Source organism: Ooceraea biroi, chromosome 10, assembly GCF_003672135.1.
Source record: "Ooceraea biroi isolate clonal line C1 chromosome 10, Obir_v5.4, whole genome shotgun sequence".
Classification (NCBI taxonomy): domain Eukaryota; kingdom Metazoa; phylum Arthropoda; class Insecta; order Hymenoptera; family Formicidae; genus Ooceraea; species Ooceraea biroi.
The window spans coordinates 1,398,947-1,419,525 of record NC_039515.1 but is presented as its reverse complement, the minus strand read 5'-3'; the positions used below and the strand labels follow the sequence as shown (position 1 = coordinate 1,419,525).

At 36.5% G+C, this 20,579-nt stretch overlaps 4 protein-coding genes across 13 annotated transcripts; 1 reads left to right on the top strand and 3 right to left on the bottom strand.

The window, feature by feature from the left end:
* Positions 1-635: 635 nt before the first annotated feature.
* Positions 636-4,947, bottom strand: LOC105274687 (cingulin-like). Of its 4 annotated transcripts, none has more exons than XM_011331003.2 (5): positions 4,261-4,947; positions 3,853-4,185; positions 3,449-3,778; positions 3,033-3,375; positions 2,431-2,956 (listed from the first exon to the last, which is right to left on the bottom strand). In XM_011331003.2, the coding sequence occupies exons 1-4, from the start codon at positions 4,606-4,608 to the stop codon at positions 3,052-3,054; spliced, it is 1,335 nt and encodes a 444-aa protein (XP_011329305.2). In that variant the 5' UTR covers positions 4,609-4,947; the 3' UTR covers positions 2,431-2,956; positions 3,033-3,051. The 4 variants fall into 4 exon arrangements, with proteins under 4 accessions (XP_011329308.2, XP_011329305.2, XP_011329306.2 ...); XM_011331004.2 differs by having other exon boundaries at positions 3,886-4,185; XM_011331005.2 differs by having other exon boundaries at positions 4,294-4,947.
* Positions 4,948-5,062: 115 nt separating this feature from the next.
* Positions 5,063-15,010, bottom strand: LOC105274688. The gene is given in 11 exon segments (XM_011331007.3): positions 5,063-5,373; positions 5,660-5,795; positions 5,886-6,064; positions 6,239-6,483; positions 6,644-6,771; positions 7,271-7,441; positions 8,136-8,288; positions 13,971-14,062; positions 14,145-14,337; positions 14,457-14,745; positions 14,820-15,010. Coding segments are annotated over 11 exon segments (2,022 nt in total). The 3' UTR covers positions 5,063-5,128.
* LOC105274689 (heparan-alpha-glucosaminide N-acetyltransferase) lies at positions 9,691-13,348 on the top strand. 5 transcript variants are annotated; one of them, XM_011331010.3, is made up of 12 exons: positions 9,691-9,945; positions 10,543-10,740; positions 10,814-10,923; positions 11,002-11,108; positions 11,185-11,294; positions 11,366-11,460; positions 11,531-11,638; positions 11,714-11,972; positions 12,050-12,344; positions 12,416-12,540; positions 12,646-12,829; positions 13,008-13,348. In XM_011331010.3, exons 2-12 carry the CDS (start codon positions 10,621-10,623, stop codon positions 13,184-13,186), a joined length of 1,692 nt encoding a protein of 563 aa, XP_011329312.2. In that variant the 5' UTR covers positions 9,691-9,945; positions 10,543-10,620; the 3' UTR covers positions 13,187-13,348. The 5 variants fall into 5 exon arrangements, with proteins under 5 accessions (XP_011329312.2, XP_011329315.2, XP_011329311.2 ...); XM_011331013.3 differs by having other exon boundaries at positions 10,531-10,740; positions 12,065-12,344; XM_011331009.3 differs by having other exon boundaries at positions 10,531-10,740.
* A 1,009-nt stretch (positions 15,011-16,019) lies between the features above and the next one.
* Positions 16,020-19,527, bottom strand: LOC105274685. Of its 3 annotated transcripts, none has more exons than XM_011331001.3 (8): positions 19,451-19,527; positions 19,154-19,271; positions 18,834-19,043; positions 18,547-18,709; positions 18,323-18,454; positions 18,100-18,234; positions 17,786-18,017; positions 16,020-17,433 (listed from the first exon to the last, which is right to left on the bottom strand). In XM_011331001.3, the coding sequence occupies exons 2-8, from the start codon at positions 19,168-19,170 to the stop codon at positions 17,261-17,263; spliced, it is 1,062 nt and encodes a 353-aa protein (XP_011329303.1). In that variant the 5' UTR covers positions 19,171-19,271; positions 19,451-19,527; the 3' UTR covers positions 16,020-17,260. The 3 variants fall into 3 exon arrangements, with proteins under 3 accessions (XP_011329303.1, XP_011329302.1, XP_011329304.1); XM_011331000.3 differs by having other exon boundaries at positions 19,154-19,179; positions 19,308-19,506; XM_011331002.3 differs by having other exon boundaries at positions 19,154-19,179; positions 19,304-19,451.
* Positions 19,528-20,579: the final 1,052 nt, after the last annotated feature.

Here is a 20,579-nt window from a genome sequence, read left to right as displayed (position 1 = left end):
CAGACATTTGCTTGAAGAGTATAGACATCGCGAGAGAAATAGATATAGATTCCTTTATAATTTATAAAACAATGTAAAAGCATAAAACTAAAGGTAAAATGAAGAGAGTATTTTTATGACATCCTATAACTCAATCTTTCTTCGCACGCTAGCTTTGGACGCATGGCAAGGGACAAGGACAGCATCAGACAGAATGATATAACTTCGCGTGTTCACCGCACGATACCCCCAATATCGATTCGGAGATCGCTCGTCACTCCTGTCGACCCTTAAGGGGATGCTGGAGCTGCTAGTGAACTATTTTTTCACTATAGCGATGGTAATTGCAGTTTCGAAAATTCTCTTTATTGCTTGTGCAGAATAAAAAATCCTTTTCCACAAATGAAGTATAGATAGAAAGAAAGTCCGCTCTACAGGACTTTATATTCAAAATGGAAAAAAGTTAAAAACTTACATTTGTTTTTTCTAACTTTTTTCCATTTTGAATATAACGTCCTGTAGAGCGGACTTTCTTTCTAACTATACTTCATTTGTGGAAAAGGATTTTTTATTCTGCACAAGCAATAAAGAGAATTTTCGAAACTGCAATTACCATCGCTATAGTGAAAAAATAGTTCACTAGCAACTCCAGTTTCCCCTTAAAACTGACAACAAATGTAAGTACTATTTATTATAATAAATAGCAAAGACTGTATATTCTTTTAACACTTACAAATGTTACAAAACTTATATTACGCCAACAAATATCTATTCAAACATTGCTAGCAAACGTTGTAAGTCTCCGAGTAAAAAGGAAGCTCGCATAGTAGTAGGCAAGCACAGAAAGCTGCACTTTTGTCACGCGCGCGCAACGAGAGTTAATTTTCATTGTCCGTATCCGAGATCGCTGCAGCTTTCACCTAAAATTACATATTAAACGTTACGCACGTAGAAATACACGCGAGATATAAAAAACACCAGCTCATTATTCGACCTGTTTATCAACTTGTTTTTCTTTCTCTTCCTCTTTTATATCCTTCAAATATCTCTTTATTGTCGTTATACTAGTTCCAAGCCGTTCTGCTAGCTCTTTTTGTGTTAGTTCTGGGTTTCTTTGGCGTATTTCTTTCAATGCTTCGATCTTTATCTTACGTAGCGAGATATCATTATCACCTGAGCTAAATCTGTTAAACCATGTCTCACAGTCACTAAGGGACACAATATTCTCTCCATACACGTCACAAATGAGTTTATGTGCTTCTGCAGCACTTTTGTGTATATGAAAGTAATCAAGCGCGAGGCGATGAAGGTTAAATTCACTTGGTTTAAACGTAGCCATGTTCAATCGCGTTAAAAGTAACGTTTAGTTTCTTATTGTCAACAGTCGAGTGAGAATAATCGAGTACTGCCAAAGTACACTTCAAATCGAAACCAGTGATCAGCAAGGTCGCGTTTGTTTGCACATGCGCAGTGAACAGAGCATCAGTAGAGTAGCACGAAATGCAAAAAATATGTATCGCTGCCCGCACAATGTTCTAAAAACTATTAAGGTTTATAAAACAAAAATTTACATATTTGATAAAAATAACAAAAATAAACCTCTTTAATTTCAAGTCTTCTTATTGAACCATCTCTTATTTCTAATGTGCTCGCTGCACCCATGTCACAATTATAGGTCTGTTCTTTATTGCTGAACTGCTGCACTAGTTCAGAGTTTATCCTTTTCCTTTCAATGTGTAGTAAAACAGATAAACTCTGAACTAGTACAACAGTTCAGCAATAAAGAACCTTATGTTAGACACTGCTGAGCCAATCTAAAGCTCCGCGTCTGTTCATACGGCAAGTGTGCTCCACCAGACGTCCTGCCGCGCTCGCACGTGAACAGATCCAGGATAACCATTGTTCCTGAAAGTAAATGAACGCAAATTGTTATTTTGCAAAGCTGATCGAATTGTCGCGTGATTAAGATGATGTTTAGATGAAGTTAGATAATAGAATTTGATATTTTATTTATAGTAAACGTGCTTTGGTGATGACGTAGCTCGAACTGGAGAAAGTACTCTGCATTGGATACCTTGCACATTAAGCATTTAGGAGAAATTCACAGGTGGAATGCAATAAAGTATATGGCATAGTACAGGGTGGTATATATGCAGCAGAATGGAGGCTGATGCGAAACGTTATCACTTCTGTAATGATCGATAATGATCGATCCAGCGATAAACAATCAATTCCAGTATCGCGAAAAATATTCATAATTACTTTCAATTTTGCTGATTGCTGACAAGAAGCACTTCGGAATTTAATTTAAGAACGGTTTTCTATGACCGAAAACACACAATCCGATCAAAGATTACTTGGCGGTAAACCTTACTGATAATAAAAAGAAGTTGGTCGTTAGCTTTTTTTGCGGACAAGTTATGTGCGGGGGAAGTATATACGGCAATTCCGGATTTTTCTTCTGTTCTATTTATTTCTATTTTTACATAAATCGAATGACAATGAATGTGGAAAGCGTATTTTTGCAATAAAAACGCAAATGTTAAATAATATTTGTCTATTGCTAATAGCGAAAATTTATCTAATATTGATACGTCACGGCACGCAAATAATGGCCTATGGTTTACGCCGATTGTTTAATACGCGTATCAAATAGTATAAATAACTAGTATATTCGGAGAAACGGACGACTAAAACTGACAACAAATATATGCTTATTAATCAATTATTAATTAATCATGTATTATAATAAATAGTAAAGACTGTAGATTCTTTTAACACTTATATACAAATGTTACAAAACTTATATTACGCCAACAAATATATATTCAAACATTACTAGCAAATGTTGCAAGTCTTCGAGTAAAAAGGAAGCTCGCGTAGTAGTAGGCAAGCACAGAAAGCTGCACTTTTGTCACGCGCGCGCATCGAGAGTTAATCTTCATTGTCCATATCCGAGATCGCTGTAACTATTCACCTAAAATTACATATTAAACGTTACGCACGTAGAATTACAAGCAAAATAAAAAAGCACCAATTCAATATTACTCGACCTTTATCAAATTGTCTTCCTTACTCCTCCATCTCTCTCATTTCCTTCAAATAGTCGCGTATTGAGGATTGACTAATTCCAAGTCGTTCAGCTAGCTCTACTTGTGTTAGGTGTGGGTTTGCCTTGCGCATTGCTTTCAATTCTTCGATCTCCATCCTACGTAGCGAGACATGTAGAATATCTAAATCATCTGAGCAAAAGCTGTTAAACCATCTCTCACAGTCACTAAGAGACACAATAGTCTCTCCATACTCTTCGCAAATCAGTCTTTGAGCATCTTTAGCACTTCCGTCTTTATGAAAGTAATCAAGCATTAATTCATGGTCAAGAAAACCTCTATCCACCTAAAATCACACGTTACAAGTTAGACACGTAGAATAACATGCGAGATAAAAAAACACCAGCTCATTATTCGACCTGTTTATCAACTTGTTTTTCTTTCTCTTCCTCTTTTATATTCCTCAAATATCTCTTTATTGTCGATCTACTAGTTCCAAGCCGTTCTGCTAGCTCTACTTGTGTTAGGTGTGGGTTTTCTTTGCATATTGCTTTCAATTCGTCGATCTTTACCCTACGTTTCGAGATATTTTCATCACCTGAGTCAAACCTGTTAAACCATCTCTCACAGTTACTAAGAGACACAATATTCTCTCCATACTCTTCACAAATCAGTCTTTGAGCTTCTGCAGCATTTTTGTCGTTGTGAAAGTAATCAAGCATTAATTGGACAAGAAAAACTCTATCCACCTAAAATCACACGTTACAAATTAGGCACGTAGAATTATATGCGAGATAAAAAAAACACCAGCTCATTATTCGACCTGTTTATCAACTTGTTTTTCTTTCTCCTCTACCTCATTTATTTTCTTCAAATATCTCTCTATTGTCGATTTACTAGTTCCAAGCCGTTTTGCTAGCTCTTCTTGTGTTAGTTTTAGGTTTCTTTGGCGTATTTCTTTCAATTCTTCGATCTTTACCCTACGTTTCGAGATATTTTCATCACCTGAGTCAAATCTGTTAAACCATCTCTCACAGTTACTAAGAGACACAATATTCTCTCCATACTCTTCACAAATCAGTCTTTGAGCTTCTGCAGCACTTTTGTGGTTGTGAAAGTAATCAAGCATTAATTGGACAAGAAAAACTCTATCCACCTAAAATCACACGTTACAAATTAAGCACGTAGAATTACATGCGAGATAAAAAAAAACACCAGCTCATTATTTGACCTGTTTATCAACTTGTTTTTCTTTCTCCTCTACCTCATTTATTTTCTTCAAATATCTCTCTATTGTCGATTTACTAGTTCCAAGCCGTTTTGCTAGCTCTTCTTGTGTTAGGTGTGGGTTTTCTTTGCATATTGCTTTCAATTCGTCGATCTTTACCCTACGTTGCGAGATATCTTTATCACTTGAGTCAAATCTGTTAAACCATGTCTCACAGTCACTAAGGGACACAATATTCTCTCCAAACCCGTCACAAATGAGTTTATGTGCTTCTGCAGCACTTTTGTGCACATGAAAGTAATCAAGCATGAATTGACGAAGGTACAATTTACTTGATTTGGACACATCCATGTTCAATCGCGTTAAAAGTGACGTTTAGTTTCGAATTGTCAACAGTCGATTGAGAGTAATCGAGTACTGCCAAAGTGCCAACACTTCAAATCGAAACCAGTGATCAGCAAGGTCGCGTTTGTTTGCACATGCGCAGTGAACAGAGCCATTTAAACAGATAAAGAATCATTTAAAGAAAAAAAGAAAATATTATTTATATAAAGTAAAATTGATCTAGTGTGCTATTAAATCTTTAAAAAATTACGTCAGACCTGAGATGATATCTGGGATGACACAGTATTGATACCACGTCAATGACCTAGACTTGCTGTGGCAAATTGACGGAGGTAGAAAAAAAGGTGTGAAATTATTGAGAAGGCTCGGGCCTTTATTGGACAGATGACCATTAGATGGATTTATTTAAATAATTATAAAACACTACAACTCTCTCTCTCTCTCTCTCTCTTCTAATTTCTCATGAAAATTCTTCGATAATTTGTCTCTTAGAAATATCATCGGTCGTTGATATTTCGGCGACAATTTAGGTCTGTGTTTTCGGCGGGAAGTAAATAGATCTGATCAGCATCGTTGTCACGGACGGCACTTGCTTCTTATCGTGCATAATTGGCTCATCGGGGTTGTGAGAGGTGTAATCCGTGGCTACTTTGCGCGCCGTCATTGTCAGCAGACTCATCAGATCCAACTTTGTTCCATGCTCATCCAAGACGTCGCACAAGCATTGTATGTACCATGTACCTTCCACGGGATTTCTCCAGGTATAAAAACCTCAAGATAACACAAAAGGCTTTGTTGAGTATCATTTACACAATGACAATGAATTTAGAAATTCGTTGTGCTCTCACTTTTGTACATTACTTCACAAAAATACATTTTTTTTTATTATTTTTGGCGTCGATTCTTTTTTGAAATATTTTTATTAATAATTTTTATTAGTAATAAATAAAAATGTTCACATCAATATTTTTTGAGTTTTATAGCAAAACTCTCTTAAAGGGAATTAGCATGTACATACGCAGTGTGATATGCAAAGAATGAATGATTGATACCCTACCTTGAACCGAGCTGTGAGCTATTAGAAAATCTGCGTGTGTTGGGATCTTATAAGATGCTACACTATCAGTTTCCGATGTTATTAAACTGCGAGCGCATAATAAAACACCGCCATCAAGTTCGTCGCCCCTACAAGCCTAGAAAAATCGGAAGAGATAAGCAAGTAGCCATAAAACATATTAAAATGCGACACTTTTAAAAACTTTATTGTTAGCCAAGTACTTTACCTGGAAAAAAAATAATTTTGGTTTTCCCGCGAGCGATGTACATCTGTCGGCAGTGAATGGCTTCCAGATTTTGTCTGATTTGTAAGCGGCGTCCTTTGCGCATATCAAATCATTATGAAGCCCGTGGGTTAGCACGATAATACAAAGGCAGTCATTATCTGTATGATCGTAGTTGCTCACTGTACATGTAAATTGATAAGAATCGCAGATTATATAATCGAATAAACATATACTCCGTATTTGTGTTAAAATACAAAAAAATGCAAGGAAGAAAGAGAAAATGAAGAAGGTATAAATGAAGTTATAAATGAAGAAGATATCGTGAATCAGTATGGAATAATGCGATTGCTCACGTTTATCGATCTCGCCCATAACTTCGACATGAGTAAAATCATTGTAAATTTCAACGTCAAATCCGAGTTTTCCAAAACTCTTCTCCAATCTTAACGCGTCCGCTGTCGAGCCTTCGCGCTTGTCAAAACCCGTGTCGAATTCTTCATGATTGAAGATCACGCATTTACCACGGTATTTATGGTGCATGTTGTAACATTCTGCATCCTTCACTACCGACATGATTGCAGTAACCTTCGAAGATAGCCTGAAATAAATAAGAAAAGAAACGAAAAATATTTATTTGCTGTCTCAACGCAATATCGTATAAAATATTTAAGAATCGTGAAAATCGTAGATCTATAAAAGCAGACCTATAAAAGAAAATCTATAAAAGTAAATTTATTAATTAATTAGTGCCTGCCTACCCAATAATCAAGTTATCATCCTCATTTTGTGGAGGAAAACTTGCGTGTGCATCGGACGTATCAGATATCTTTTCGACCCATTCAGATACGAAAACCTCCGTGTCGATGCAGTCTGGATCCGGCAAGGTCTACAGAAACAAGCGGTTTGCATAGGAAATTATCATGTTCTGCAATTCATATTCTTACCAGAATTTAAAAAATCGGCATTTTTAAAACATATATACGAGATAGATCTAGAGATTGGACTTGTGGACAATGCCAGACTTGGCGTCTAAAGAGCCATTTCAACAAAAAATAGAAAAGAAAAAATGTACGAGGTTTGAAACGCGTTCTATTGAGAAAAGCCCGAGAATCGAGATTCGCAAATGAAGCTTCATACTTGAAAAATGTTGCGTTATCAATATCCATTGAGTCGTTGAAGAGGATCGAATTCGATCGTAATTCTCTTATCCGTGAATAAAAATTTGCGGTGCTTTCTATTCATTGTATCTTAAGGTACATGGCCTACTTTAAACTTGCCTGATATGATATGAAATTTCATAAAATGTACGTTTTTATTTTAATTTAATTTAAATTTATTTAAAATTTCTTTCATAACATAAACTGCGCGATTGTTAGTATACGCACGTGGTAATCTGAACTGGATAAAGATTTCTTCCGTGGAATTGCATTGTCTGTGGATGGCACGATCGAGTCTATACCTCCAATGGAATCTATCACCGAATTGGATCTGGTCCTATGTCTATCACAAGACACGTGGAAGGATGCTACATTTTCGACGAATACACCGTCATCCTTCTAGAAAAATGAAAAGCTTTAATTATTTATTTAATTATTAACACCTCTTCGATATATGAAAGATAAAGATCTGTTTTTTATTGCTGCTGAAATGGTGCAATAAGTTAGAGTGAGAAGAAATATACTTGTCTCACTTTAACGTATTGCATCAGTTCAGCAGTGCAGCAATAAAAAACAGACTTCAAGTACTATAGCAAATAGCTGAAATACTTTGATTTCACACATAGACGTGCAATACAAACACTTTTTATCTCTTCACAAGTGCTTTACTTCACTTTATTTGTTATTTTCTTTTTTGCGTAAATTGTCTTCTTTTTTTCTAATTAGTAAATGTCTCAAAGACGTAGTTTTATTGATAAGGATCTACGTCATATCGCTAAATATATATATCAGTTTAAAAGAAACAATAGAAAGTAGGCATACTCTTTAATGGTTCATTGAAATTCCATTGCGATTTTGATGTACGTCGCAACACGAGAAGCCTTTATGTTTTTTTAGAACAAAGAAACTATATGACGATTGATATAAAAGTGCAGATTTTTCTCTATCTAGTGTCTGTCATCACACTGATAAAGGCGTTGAAACAATTTTCATTTCTCTTGAAAATGTATGATCTTGAAAATCAATCAATCAATGATTACACTGCGCAGCTGTCGCTTTATACTCGCACGTTATTCCCACATGTCGAGCTTACTTGTTGCATCTCGACTTGTGTGTCGACCTCGCTGTTGATCGTCAGGCGTTCCATGTCGCGAGAAGAAGAACATACACTGCAATCACTGAAATCACCGAGATTGCTCAACGTCGTTGAACGTCGCGCCATCGAGGATCTCGCGAGGAGGAAAGGCTACGTCCAAAGCGGAACGTGTCCAAGAAACAACTAAGGGTAAGTTTCGATCGATCTACCTCAGATATCACTCGCTCGATTGTCCAACTCCTACTCCAGGGAACTTATCAGTTCTTATCACAATTAATTATTCTTATCGTGCCCGCAACGATATCACAGTCTGCGGTCAGTGTACGTCAATATCAAGCCACGAGTGTCATCATGTCACAGGATGCTCGCCGCGATACGACGTAACAGTCGTCAAGGTCCTTGAAAAAGTGTCCTAGCTGTCGCCGCTGTAAACAGTAAGACTGTTATCTACGATTCGCCACAGAATTTCGAGCACTAATCAAGATAATCAAGAAGATACTCTAGTAACACGGTACATATCTTGGCCAATATTTCCCAATGCAAAGCTAATATTGTTATTAACAAAATGCACTGCCAATTGTAGTGCCCATGCTGACACCAATGTTGCTTATCAAATAAATGTTAATGCGCTGCCAATATCTTACATATTACAATATCTTATACTATACAATATTGAACCAATATTAGACCAATGGGAAGTCATACCCAACATAAAAGATTGGACATATATTGTTAGCCAATATTACTGCAATGCAGTAATTGTGCTATAGGGTAAAGATGCACGTGTAGTGTACGCGTATGTTAATAGAAATAGAAAGAAGGTCTGCTTTTTATTCCTGCACTGCTGAACTGGTGCAATACGTTAAAATGAGACGAGTATATTTTTTCTCTAACTCTAACTTATTGCATCAGTTTAGCAGTACAGGAATAAAAAACAGACTTCTAAATAACTTATATCTTTTTATGTTACAGTATCATGATACGCGTTAATGTGCAGAAAGTGCTTCCAGCATCCTGGCAAGCTGAACGTGCACCACGCAGTGAAAACAATGTCAACGTAGCATCAAAACTGCAGTTGCAAACGTCATTTTGACAAAAGTAGAGCATCTTCTGCCTGAGCAATCCTCGAATCTCTCACTCTGCGAGCTGCGAGATGAAGGCTTCGAGCTGCAAGGTTTGAACACGTGTTATTGTCCATGATAGAATCTCTCAGATTTATTGGAAAGTATCCTGTCTACTATGGGACAACGCAAAGAGCTTTGCAAGACGGACAAGACAGTGATAAAAATATAGGAGAAACAGGAGAACACAAAATGGATACAAGAATGCATTGAGGCCCATCGAGATCTCATTCGCCTCATTTCTTCTCATTGAAGCGTGAGACGCTCGTTCAAAAATTACTCCAATTTTACGGAGGAACATTCGACGCTCTTTGAAAAGTCCATGCGAATATCGGCGCGCGATCGCGCCGTGAAAATTCGAACCGATTGGCCGACCGGTGAAAGTCGCGGCCAATCCGAAAGTCGTGCAGCTGCAAGTATGCACTGCTTGCCTGTACTATTGTTTGCTATAGTGTCTACCCGTGAGTGTGTTTCGCGGAAAACGCAGGAAAACACAATTCTGACAAGCAGTCGGGAGTGTCCGTCCAGCGTAGGAGTTTTTCAGGCGTGACGACGCGAACGCTTTCTCCCCAAAACACCCCAATTTCCATTGTTTTGTTCCGCGTTGTGCAACGTTGCACGCGCACTCGAGCGCACTCGTAGCGAAGCTGTCATCGTGGTTGCTTGTCATTAATATGTGACTGCAGGTATGCAAATGACATTACGAAGCGCGTTCTACGAATGATAATGCATCTGTACAAGTCGGTTGACCGGGACGACTCCGTTTCTCCGTTTATTCAGGCGATGTCTCATTATTGCCTCCTTTGACACGCAGTGACAGAGCCACCGTGAGTTCTTTCCGGATTGCGTTCCTTTGTAGAAGAATTTATTTATAATATAGAGAATCTTGCAGTCGCCGGAACAGCAGTCTTGATTGTCGATATCGAAATAACTGTCAATTCACTTTCCCTTTGTTCTTCATATCTTTTTAGGTTAATGCGTTATTAGGTGCTCAAATTAATTCGGCGCTTTTGTTTTCGAAGAAATTAAGCTTGTATTCGCAAAAGTAATAAGCATGTCAATCTCAGAAATATTTGCTATCAATTTCTAATACTTTTTTTTATATAATAATATAAAAATGTATTTAATAATAATATAATAATTATAATAATTATACAATAAGCTGACAAATCTCCTCTTGAGAAAAAGAAAGTAAATAAAGGTTCAATTTCTGAAAAAATTGAATCATTGAATTGATTTGCATCTGATACATGCATAGATTTGATTTTCAGTGGAATTTTCAGAAGACTTTCACAAGCTCTTGGCAAGATTTGGATCAGGTCTGTGATCGCTTCAACATATCCATCACGAAGCAACGCATCATGACCAATCCTTGTCTTGATGCTGACATGCCGCTTGGAATAGATGAAGCGTGTTTTAGTGTCGTGAATGACTATGACAGAAATGCCACGTTGTATTCCTATTTTGAAGATTGTTACTTAGTACGTACCTGATACACAAAAGTCATCAGTCAAGAGTGACTGTTAATAATTCTCTTCCCATTTCTATTTGTAGTGCAGGGGTGTACCACAAGCTATCTTGCCTTCAAGAAGTAACACCACATTAGTCATATCTACAAAGTATCCCTTGCACATATTTTACATGCTGTCATATGACTATTGTCAGTAAGTACCTCGTTACCTACAAGAGTATGTATATATTATAATAAAGTAAAACTGCAATACGGTGACTTGGATTTGCAGCACGACATACAATTTCAAGGAACACGGGAGCTATGGATGGAACATTTCCGAGGAGCACGTGTGCTCGAAGATTTATACGCTTCGCGAGCCGGTAAACAGTTATCTTCGTGAGTTCCACACAAAAGTATTACCGCACTCTCAATCTTTGGGACAACATTAATCAACGATTACGTTTCCTTGCAGCAATATTTGTAACCTTCATGGTGTGCCTCCTGTTGATGATTCTGTTTGCAACTGCGAAATTTATTATACGCGTGGTGAGAAGAAAATTGTCGCCGGATAGTGTTCACGACGTAAGTACTCGCACAAGTGTGTGTATTGTCACGTTATCATGTGTATCTAGCTGAACATTATGTATTTTCAGGACTTGAGCAGGCTTCAAGAAACGGAGACGACAAATCCAGTGATCAGAACAACCAGGTCCAGCACTAGGATCCACTCGGTCGATACGTTTCGAGGGTATTTTTCATTTTCACACGCAAAGCAATGCGACGTTGGTCTATCTAGCGCTCATTCATGATCATTTTAGGATCGCTATACTATTGATGATATTTGTCAATAATGGCGGTGGCAACTACGTGTTTTTCAATCACACCGCTTGGAACGGCCTGACGGTGGCAGATTTAGTGTTGCCTTGGTAAATTAATCATCTACACACTCGCACTTTGTACACATTGTTCTACTGTGTTATCTTCTTATATCACGATTCCAGGTTCGCGTGGATAATGGGATTATCGATCACCATATCAAAACGGTCAGAGCTGCGCGTCTCGAGCTCGCGGTGGAAAATTATCTTGCGTTGCCTCCAGCGCGCCGTCATTCTCGTGCTCTTCGGGCTGATATTAAATTCGATTTACACGAAGAGCCTTACGTTAAAGGACCTGCGATTCCCGGGGGTTCTTCAGCTGCTGGCCGTCTCGTACTTTATATGCGCCACGATCGAGACCATGTTCATGAAGGCGCACTCTCAGGTTCGAATCAGGTTTTCTGTAACGGCACATTACACACACCTGCGGAGAGTCAGACGTGATAATTAATAAACTCTCAGGATGACTCGTTGCAGTTCGGTCGGTTTACGATTCTACGGGACATCGTGGACAATTGGGCGCAATGGTTGATTATTCTGGCGATTGTGACGACGCACACTCTGATCACGTTTCTCTTACCGGTCCCGAACTGTCCAACGGGATACCTCGGACCTGGAGGATATCACAAATCTGGGAAATTCGTCAACTGTACGGGAGGCGCGGCTGGTTACATAGACAGACTCGTTTTTGGAGATCACGTATACTCTAAAACACAAAATCCCGTATATGGTACCATTTTACCTCACGATCCGGAAGGTAAATCATAAAGGAACATGATTGCTTGAAAAATTTCGGAGAAACATCTGTCTAATGCAATGTTTGCACAGGCATAATGAATACCATGTCTATAATATTGGTTGTGTACATGGGCGTTCATGCTGGCAAGATATTGCTGCTCTATTACCAGTGCAACGCGAAAGTAATTCGCTGGTTGCTGTGGTCGGGCGTTACGGTAAGTTTCACTGCTTTAATAACGACTTGCAAGTAACGTAAAAAAAAGTAAGAGAGTATAATCTGTACAACATCGTTAATAATATCGATTAATGTTAATGTTCAGGGTATTGTTGCTGGATTGTTATGTCACTTCGACAAAGAGACTGGAGTGATACCAGTCAGCAAGAAAATGATGTCGCTCTCCTTTGTCTTGACCGTATCCTGTTTCGCATTCTTGCTCTTTGCCGTCCTGCATTTCCTTGTCGATTACAAGCAATACTGGAGCGGAGCGCCGTTCGTCTATGCAGGTTTTGTATCGCGATATTCATAAATATGTTTTTTGCTATTCTTTCTTTTGCTATCCTATTTCTGCTACTTATATGTTTCTCACTTTTACGTTTTGTCTCTTGTTTCCTTCTCCATGCAATATTTACTTACTCGTTCGATTCTAGACTTCATGGATTAATTATTTTATTCTTGTTTTAGGATTGAATCCAATTACCCTTTACATCGGTCATACTATTACCGCGGGCTTATTTCCATGGGCTTGGAAGCTTGCGTATCCTACACATTGGTCAGTCCTCACTATGAATTTGTGGACAACAATATTGTGGGGCATTATCGCATATTGGCTTTACTTGAAGGATATTATTATATCTATTTAAGGTTGTCAAAAATAACACAGTATCATTAACCCCTCGCCGTGTAATGACGAGTGAGACTTGTAGTACGGAATCCGGGCCAAACATGAAAATCACGAGTCAGACTCGTAGCGATTACGGGCCAAACATAAACACACATAAACAAAACAAAAGATTATGTAAAAATATATATTCATAAAAAAAAGTACAATTTGAATTAATATGTAAACATTTTTTATTAGAGTTGACTTCCACACGCCCGGCGTGTAGAAGAGAATTAAGCATATGGCCCCGTTCGTAAGCGACTGCAAGACATCTCTTTGTCGCAGTTCGCAAGCGACTTTGTCCCTCACTGCGGCCCGCGCGATGCCAAACTAATTCGGACGGCAAGGGGTTAAACATGATACAAGACAACATAATTTGTAAGACACTGAGTGAATTATAGATTGTGATATCGAAACGCAACGTACACACTTGTAAAGTTTGAAGTCATATAAATTTTGTGAAAGTACACACAAGTCGAAATATGATAGGGACGAAAGAAGAAACTAGCTCTATTGCACTGACGTATATTAACTAACGTACACGGACAGATTTTTTAAATTATATGAATATTACAATTTTAAGCAATATTAATATTAATGTATTAATCTTCTGAATAAAAACATTTTCTCAAACGCAACCAACCCTTAATTTCGACACAATTAAATAACTCTCTCTTTTCTATACATTAATTTTTAATTCTATATAAATATTTCCGTGACAATAAATTATCATGATAGGTAGCACGAACACCATTTACCATTTACATATTTCTATCCTTTGGATCCTTGTAGGGCAAACCTAGAATTTTAAAAACATCTTCCTCGCATGTAATCTTTACAGCTTCGCCTGGACGACCTGAAAATGATTTTTTCACGTTATGTGTATGAAAGTCTTTGTATTATTACATATGACATGTTATTTACACATTAATTTTCACCTTCAGTTGTAAGACATTTCAGCGCATATTCATTCAAAGTGTATTTCTTCTCTAACGCATGTGCTCTCATATTCTGGTTGAACAAATCACTTCCCGTGAAGTAAAGTATGGCGCAATAATACTGATCGTAAAATGTGAGTCGTATGTCCAGTCTTCTGAAAGGTTTACCCTTCTCGACTAACCGACACACTCCCTGCAAAAGCGACATGTAATTAAATACCTTCTCTCTTCCCCAGTCTTATTCACTTATATATATATATATATATATATATATATATATATATATTTATATTACAGATCTTATTTCTATACCATAAATTTAGTGGATCCAAGAGAAATCGTGTCTGTAATTAATCGCTTCTTCTCGAGACATTCGACGATCGCTTTTAATGACACGGTTTTCTTCTCTGCATCCTTCGACGTGTACTTAGGATGTGTTATGAGCACATCGATGTCTCCACTCTCTTCCTTGCCGCGTCTGTAGCTTCCGCAAATAGTTACAATGTAATCGCTGTTCAATTCTTTAATAGCACTCTTTAGTATTTTCTCTATCTGTACGATCTCAGCTCTAGGTATTTTTTTCTCGAAATCATCAAAGTACCTGAAAGGATCATAGCGTATCAGTGTAAGATGTGAATAGATTAGTTTCTAACATGAATAAATCAGATTGTTTACTTCAAACCCAGCTTCTGATGATGTGTCAGCTTGTCCTGATGCTTTCTGAGATCTTCTAACGTTTTGATGCTAGCATCCACCAATTCTTTTGCTTTAGCAGGACCTATGCCAGACACCCGAGCCAGTAAAGTAATAGAAACGTTGTTCTCATCCTTCTTGATCTAAAGAAAAGATGTATATGGAAGTTTCATTCAAGTTAAGCTCTTTGTCTCTGTCAATAAGATAACAAGTAGTGATTGATGTAATTACGTTTTCCAGTTTCTGCAATTTTCCCGTCTGAAGAAACTCGTCTATCTTCGTTGCAATTTTCACTCCAATTCCAGGTAACTTCTTTGCTTCCTCTCCGCTCTTGACTCTCTCTGACAAAGTGCCTAATGTTCCTGCTGCCTTACGGTACGCATTGCACTTGAACACGTTTTTGCTAACGTTGCGCTCGTAATCTGCCAATTCTGCAAACATTTTGTTTTTTTTGTAGTTTAAGTGCTTCTAGTTCGAAAAGCTATATGGCACTGTACAATCTAATCTAATTATTAAATAAAATTAATATTTTAGATTGTCACTTAATATCATAACTTAAATAATCCTACCGGTCTTTATAATGCAATTATAAACCACTCAACAAACATTTCGCTACATATGTGTTATATACAAATTACGTGTATGAATTTAATGCGACGTTTGAAAGAAACTGTTACATACCCATCAAAAAGTCACACAAGTCCTGATTCGGATTGCTCGTGCTGCCTGTGGCCTTTCTCTTACCCATCGTATTGGAGAAAACGCGAAAGATCTATTTCAGGAAGGTAATTAATGCAACGTTAAATCACTTCTTGATTTTGTTCAATAATGCTCTGCTGTGCCGGTTGGATTTTATTTACATTCAGTCAAGCTGGTCAACCGCAACAGGCTGAGAAAACAAAATTTCTAGACACATCACATACACAGACAGATTGGCCAACTAAAGCGGACGAGAAAATAAAAATCTACTTACTGATATTTTAATTTTATGATTATATCGATGACAATTATTTTCTAGAATAGAATCAAATTGATCAGTAAATAAATATTAAAAAATGCTCAATATATAATTTGTAATGCATTATTATAATTTTGTATGTCTCATTGTACTTTGCTTGTTATATTACGTTTTCAAAAAGAAAATAGTTTTTATGCAAGGTACTATCTAATAATAAATAATGATTTCAACATTAAACATTTATTTCAGGCAAATACATATAAATTGGTCTATCTAAAACAAACCTTTGTTCAACAATTCTTTCTTATATTTCTATTTTTGTGATATGGTATAATAAAATTTGTATCCGATTTCTTCTATTGTTATATCAATATTAAATGTGATGATATTTTGACCAGAGATACTTTCTTATATTGTTCAATGTAGGAAAAGTCATTTAATTTAATAATACTTGGTAACAGCGGCATGTATAAAGGCCACATTAAAATTTGGCATTGTGTGTTCGCACATACAGAAATTTCATAATACATTGAGGTTTTAACAAATTTGTCATTATGTATGCACATACTTTTTGCTACATTACATTTAAATGTAACAATCACTCAGAGTGCCAGAAACTAAAGAAGCAGATCTCTCTAGACATACTTAACTAATTTAAATTTTTTTAACTTATTGATAGAGGCAAGAATTAATTCAGTTTTTTAAATTTAATTGCTCTTGAAGTAAATTCAACATTTAGTTAGTTTAAAAATTAGTTAATTAATTAATAAGATTTTACATAGAATGTATATCTAAACTCAATACTGCTACTTTTACTTTGTATGACTAAACATAAATGGACTATAAATTATTAGAGTATTTAATTAATTAAGTAAATATACTAAACCTAAATAAGTAAAACGCTTAAAAAAATTCTAAAAAGCTTTAAAAAAACTCTAAAAAGCTGCAAAAAAAAACTTTTCTGAAAATATTCTTCTTAAGAATACTGACAAGAAAATACGAATAAGAGAATACTGACTGAAAGAATTTCACGGATAATATCAGCACAGGTAAGTATATTCGTTTAACGTAACGAAAGAAAAAAGAAAATCCTAAAAATAAAAAATATTAAGTAATACTCTTTGTTTCAGATCTTTCTGTTAGATTTTAACGTAACAATAAAAAAAAGAAAATTGTAAAAATAAGAAATACTAAATAAAGGCTGGAACACAAACTTTTGCATAACGCATGACGCATAAGGAAATACATTAATCAGAATCCTCCATTTCTATCCTGAGAATTAAAATGGAGGATTTTGATTGGTTTATTTCTTGTGTTATGCGTTATGCAAAAGTCTCCCGCCTTAAGTACTCTTTTTTCAGATCTTTTTATCAAATCTTGGCAAGGTGGTAAATTATCTTCTGGACGGACTTTTGTAAGTCACCAATCAAGCGTATAAGTACGTTCGATTGTACCCTACAGAGTATTACACGGAAGGTATACGACTATAAGTCGCATAACTTTTCACGCAGTAGCCTGAGACGAAAGAATAAGTGGCAAGTACGATGACCAACCCGGCGATAAATATGTAAGCAAACAGCTGTGGGAATCTGCTTGGGAGCCACAGGATCGTGAACTCGACGGTTTTTTCTTGGGTATCTGCAACATACAAGCGCACGCTATTACGTATCGCGTTTGAAGATTAATGTAACATCGAATTGTCCGAAAAGTTTGTACGAGTTTACATCTCTGTGAACGTTGCGTAAGCTGTCAAAGTGATTGAAAGTGTATAATCTCTATATATTCTTTGAAACTTTGGATTAAAGTGCTGCAACAAAATGGTAGATACTTCGATGAATAAAATTTTCATTTAGTATTTAAAAATTCTGTTTTTTTTTAATTCAAAGAAATTCATAGGAATTTCTTAGATAACCCAATATAATGTTTTATTATTATATTATTAGTATAACATAGTCGCGTTTGAAAATGTCTAATAATAAATAAGCTCTACCTATGTAAGCAAGCCCATAACCCATGTGCGGTGTACCCATTCTATAGGAACAAGTCGGTATTTGTACTTCATGAATGTCCCCTACGTCCATCCGCAATTGATACAAAGGCGTTTCATATGGAGGAAGGATCCAAATTTCGCTCAATTGGTCGGTCGCTGTGTCTAAACTTACATGCATCGCCTTGTGTTCGTGCGCGGTAAAAATCACTTGTGGCGATAGCTCCTTGAGTACCTGCAATAGCGGACGCAATAGGATGGAAGCGCAGTAACTAATAAATGGATACTTGTTTCTTCGTTTTTACGTTTACACGTACATTTTGCACAAAACTGCCAGGCATAAACAACAAAGGCATATGGCTAAGAATAACATTGGTCGTGTTCCTCTCTGCGTAATCGTTCAGAAATGCGTCTTTCGGCGCCTCCGGCATCGTACGCGTTAATCTATTTACCTGCAATGTGAAAAACGCACAACCTGCAAAGGCGGCTTTTGAAGGGATCAAAGTGAACTTACTTAAAGCTTCAAACTTAGAGATTTACCTTAAAAAAGGTAACAGTCTTATAAACTAATGTGTCTGGCTGAGTATATGCAAAATTGAATCTGTTGTGTATACTAGGAGAAACAATATCATCCTCCCCGCCAATGTCATTGTCACCCGGTAGATAAATTTTCTAAAAATAGAGACAGATACAGGATAAGACAAATCGACTTCTTGAAAAATTGAGACAATAAGAAAAAAAAGAAAGAATGTCAAAACAGCTACCATTATGTCATCTGGCATCGAAAATATTGAGTCCAACCTTCTTTTGTATCTTTCAAAATCTTCAGCATTAGATATGTGGCCTTCGTCCATGAGATCACCAAGAAATGCGATAACATGTGGTTGAGAGTACTTCAGTGCCCTTGAAAACGTTTTCTCCAAGTACCTGAAAATGCAAAGTGCTTTAAAACAAGACCAACATTGTTCGCAGTGAAATAAAAAATATCTTACATAGTTATTGCGTATTAATTGATACAACAAATTAAAAAGTTTTCATTTGGAAAGCATACCTATCGCTGTCCCATCTCGCTATCCAAGAACCAAAGTAGTTCTCATACTTTTCCCCAAGTATTTGCGGGTCCGCAACGAGAAGAACCTTGACGCATTCCGAGCACTCGCGCATTGCCCACTTAAACTTTTGCACTTCGTATACAAGAAACTCATTGTAAAATACTGTTGCAAAAACGATGAAGCCAATAGATATGAACCTGTGTCTCAACCTGTTCAACATATACAATTTGTTAATTATGTACAACTGTTTTTCTATAGTATTTACATTACTTCAGAATATTAAGATTTATGAAAATTCAGAATATTTAAAAAAAATTACCTATTCCGCCGTAACATCTCTGTAACCTATAACAGTGTATAAGGATTAATCTCGCATTCAGTCGCTAGCATGTTGGCGATATGCTCGGTTGTCATCCGACTTGACACAGGGTGACAATCTAATAAGAGGTTATGCGGTTATGAGATGTACCTACGTTAAATCTCGCGACATTGAATCTCCGTTCTTGGAACGTTGAATTTAAGAGACTCGTGAACGCAAATTTACATTCAACATATTGCATCAATTAAATAGCGACAAGTCGAAGTAATTATGTTAAAAAAAAAGATCAATGTTTACCAAACACTACATAACTCAGCACAGCAGAAACGGGACAGACAGATCACGGTATATATAGTGATATAGTAGCGCAACTCTCTGTCAGAACCTTTGATGCAGAGAGAATCTAAAGTCTGTTCTTTTTAGCTGCACTGCTGAACTAGTGCAATACGTTAAAGTGAGACAAGTATATTTTTTCTCACTCTAACTTATTGCACCAGTTCAGCAGTGCAGCTAAAAAGAACAGACCTCTAGACATGTATGTATATACAGGGTGGCCCATTTTAATTTATACAGTCGATTTTTTAAAAAACTAAAAGAAATACGAAAAAATGTTTCAGACAGACATGTCACGATTTCGAGGGGGACATAAGATGATACCATTGGTTTGACCTTGGATAGTCGTTTGAAGGTCACGCGAAGATCACCTTCAATTTCTTAAATTGAAACCCCAACTTTTTATTGCAGATTCTTATTCTCCATCGAAAAGTAAGTAACTTTTGTCTGAAACATTTTTCCGAAAAATGTCATCTTATGTCCTTAAAATGTCCTCAAAACTCATCTTGAAGATCATTTTAAGGACATAAGATGACATTTTTCGGAAAAATGTTTCAGACAAAAGTTACTTACTTTTCGATGGAGAATAAGAATCTGCAATAAAAAGTTGGGGTTTCAATTTAAGAAATTGAAGGTGATCTTCGCGTGACCTTCAAACGACTATTCAAGGTCAAACCAATGGTATCATCTTATGTCCCCCTCGAAATCGTGACATGTCTGTCTGAAACATTTTTTCGTATCTCTTTTAGTTTTTTAAAAAATCGACTGTATAAATTAAAATGGGCCACCCTGTATAAGTATGCACAAGATTTTCATAAACACTATTCTTTTTTATTACGCTTCTAAAGTCACCTCGAAAAGCTTCATTATATTCCTTTATTTTATCCCGAGAGGGGATGGTCGCAATTTTCTGTGTACAAATTGCCAAATTTTTGTAAAAAGCATTTTATTGTGTAAATGGAAGCACCATCGCGAAGAAGTTCACTAGCAGCTCCAGAATCCCCTTAATAACGTTTCAAATATTTGAGGTGGCATTCTAAAATAATCTATATATTTTTCTGTCTTCGACCAACATTTCTTTTACAAGAATATC

Bases quoted from the DNA above. Each gene is read 5' to 3' on its own strand.
- LOC105274687 (XM_011331003.2), bottom strand. From the start codon at position 4,608: ATGGATGTGTCCAAATCAAGTAAATTGTACCTTCGTCAATTCATGCTT. The intron at 3,779-3,852 runs GTCGAATAATGA...GTGTGATTTTAG, and splicing joins AAAAACAAGTTGATAAACAG to GTGGATAGAGTTTTTCTTGT. The intron at 3,376-3,448 runs GTCGAATAATGA...GTGTGATTTTAG, and splicing joins AAAAACAAGTTGATAAACAG to GTGGATAGAGGTTTTCTTGA.
- LOC105274689 (XM_011331010.3), top strand. From the start codon at position 10,621: ATGACCAATCCTTGTCTTGATGCTGACATGCCGCTTGGAATAGATGAA. The intron at 12,345-12,415 runs GTAAATCATAAA...ATGTTTGCACAG, and splicing joins TTTACCTCACGATCCGGAAG to GCATAATGAATACCATGTCT. The intron at 12,830-13,007 runs GTTTTGTATCGC...TTCTTGTTTTAG, and splicing joins AGCGCCGTTCGTCTATGCAG to GATTGAATCCAATTACCCTT.
- LOC105274685 (XM_011331000.3), bottom strand. From the start codon at position 19,394: ATGCAATATGTTGAATGTAAATTTGCGTTCACGAGTCTCTTAAATTCA. The intron at 18,455-18,546 runs GTAGCTGTTTTG...CTCTATTTTTAG, and splicing joins CGATGCCAGATGACATAATG to AAAATTTATCTACCGGGTGA. The intron at 17,434-17,785 runs GTAGAGCTTATT...TGTATGTTGCAG, and splicing joins TTATGGGCTTGCTTACATAG to ATACCCAAGAAAAAACCGTC.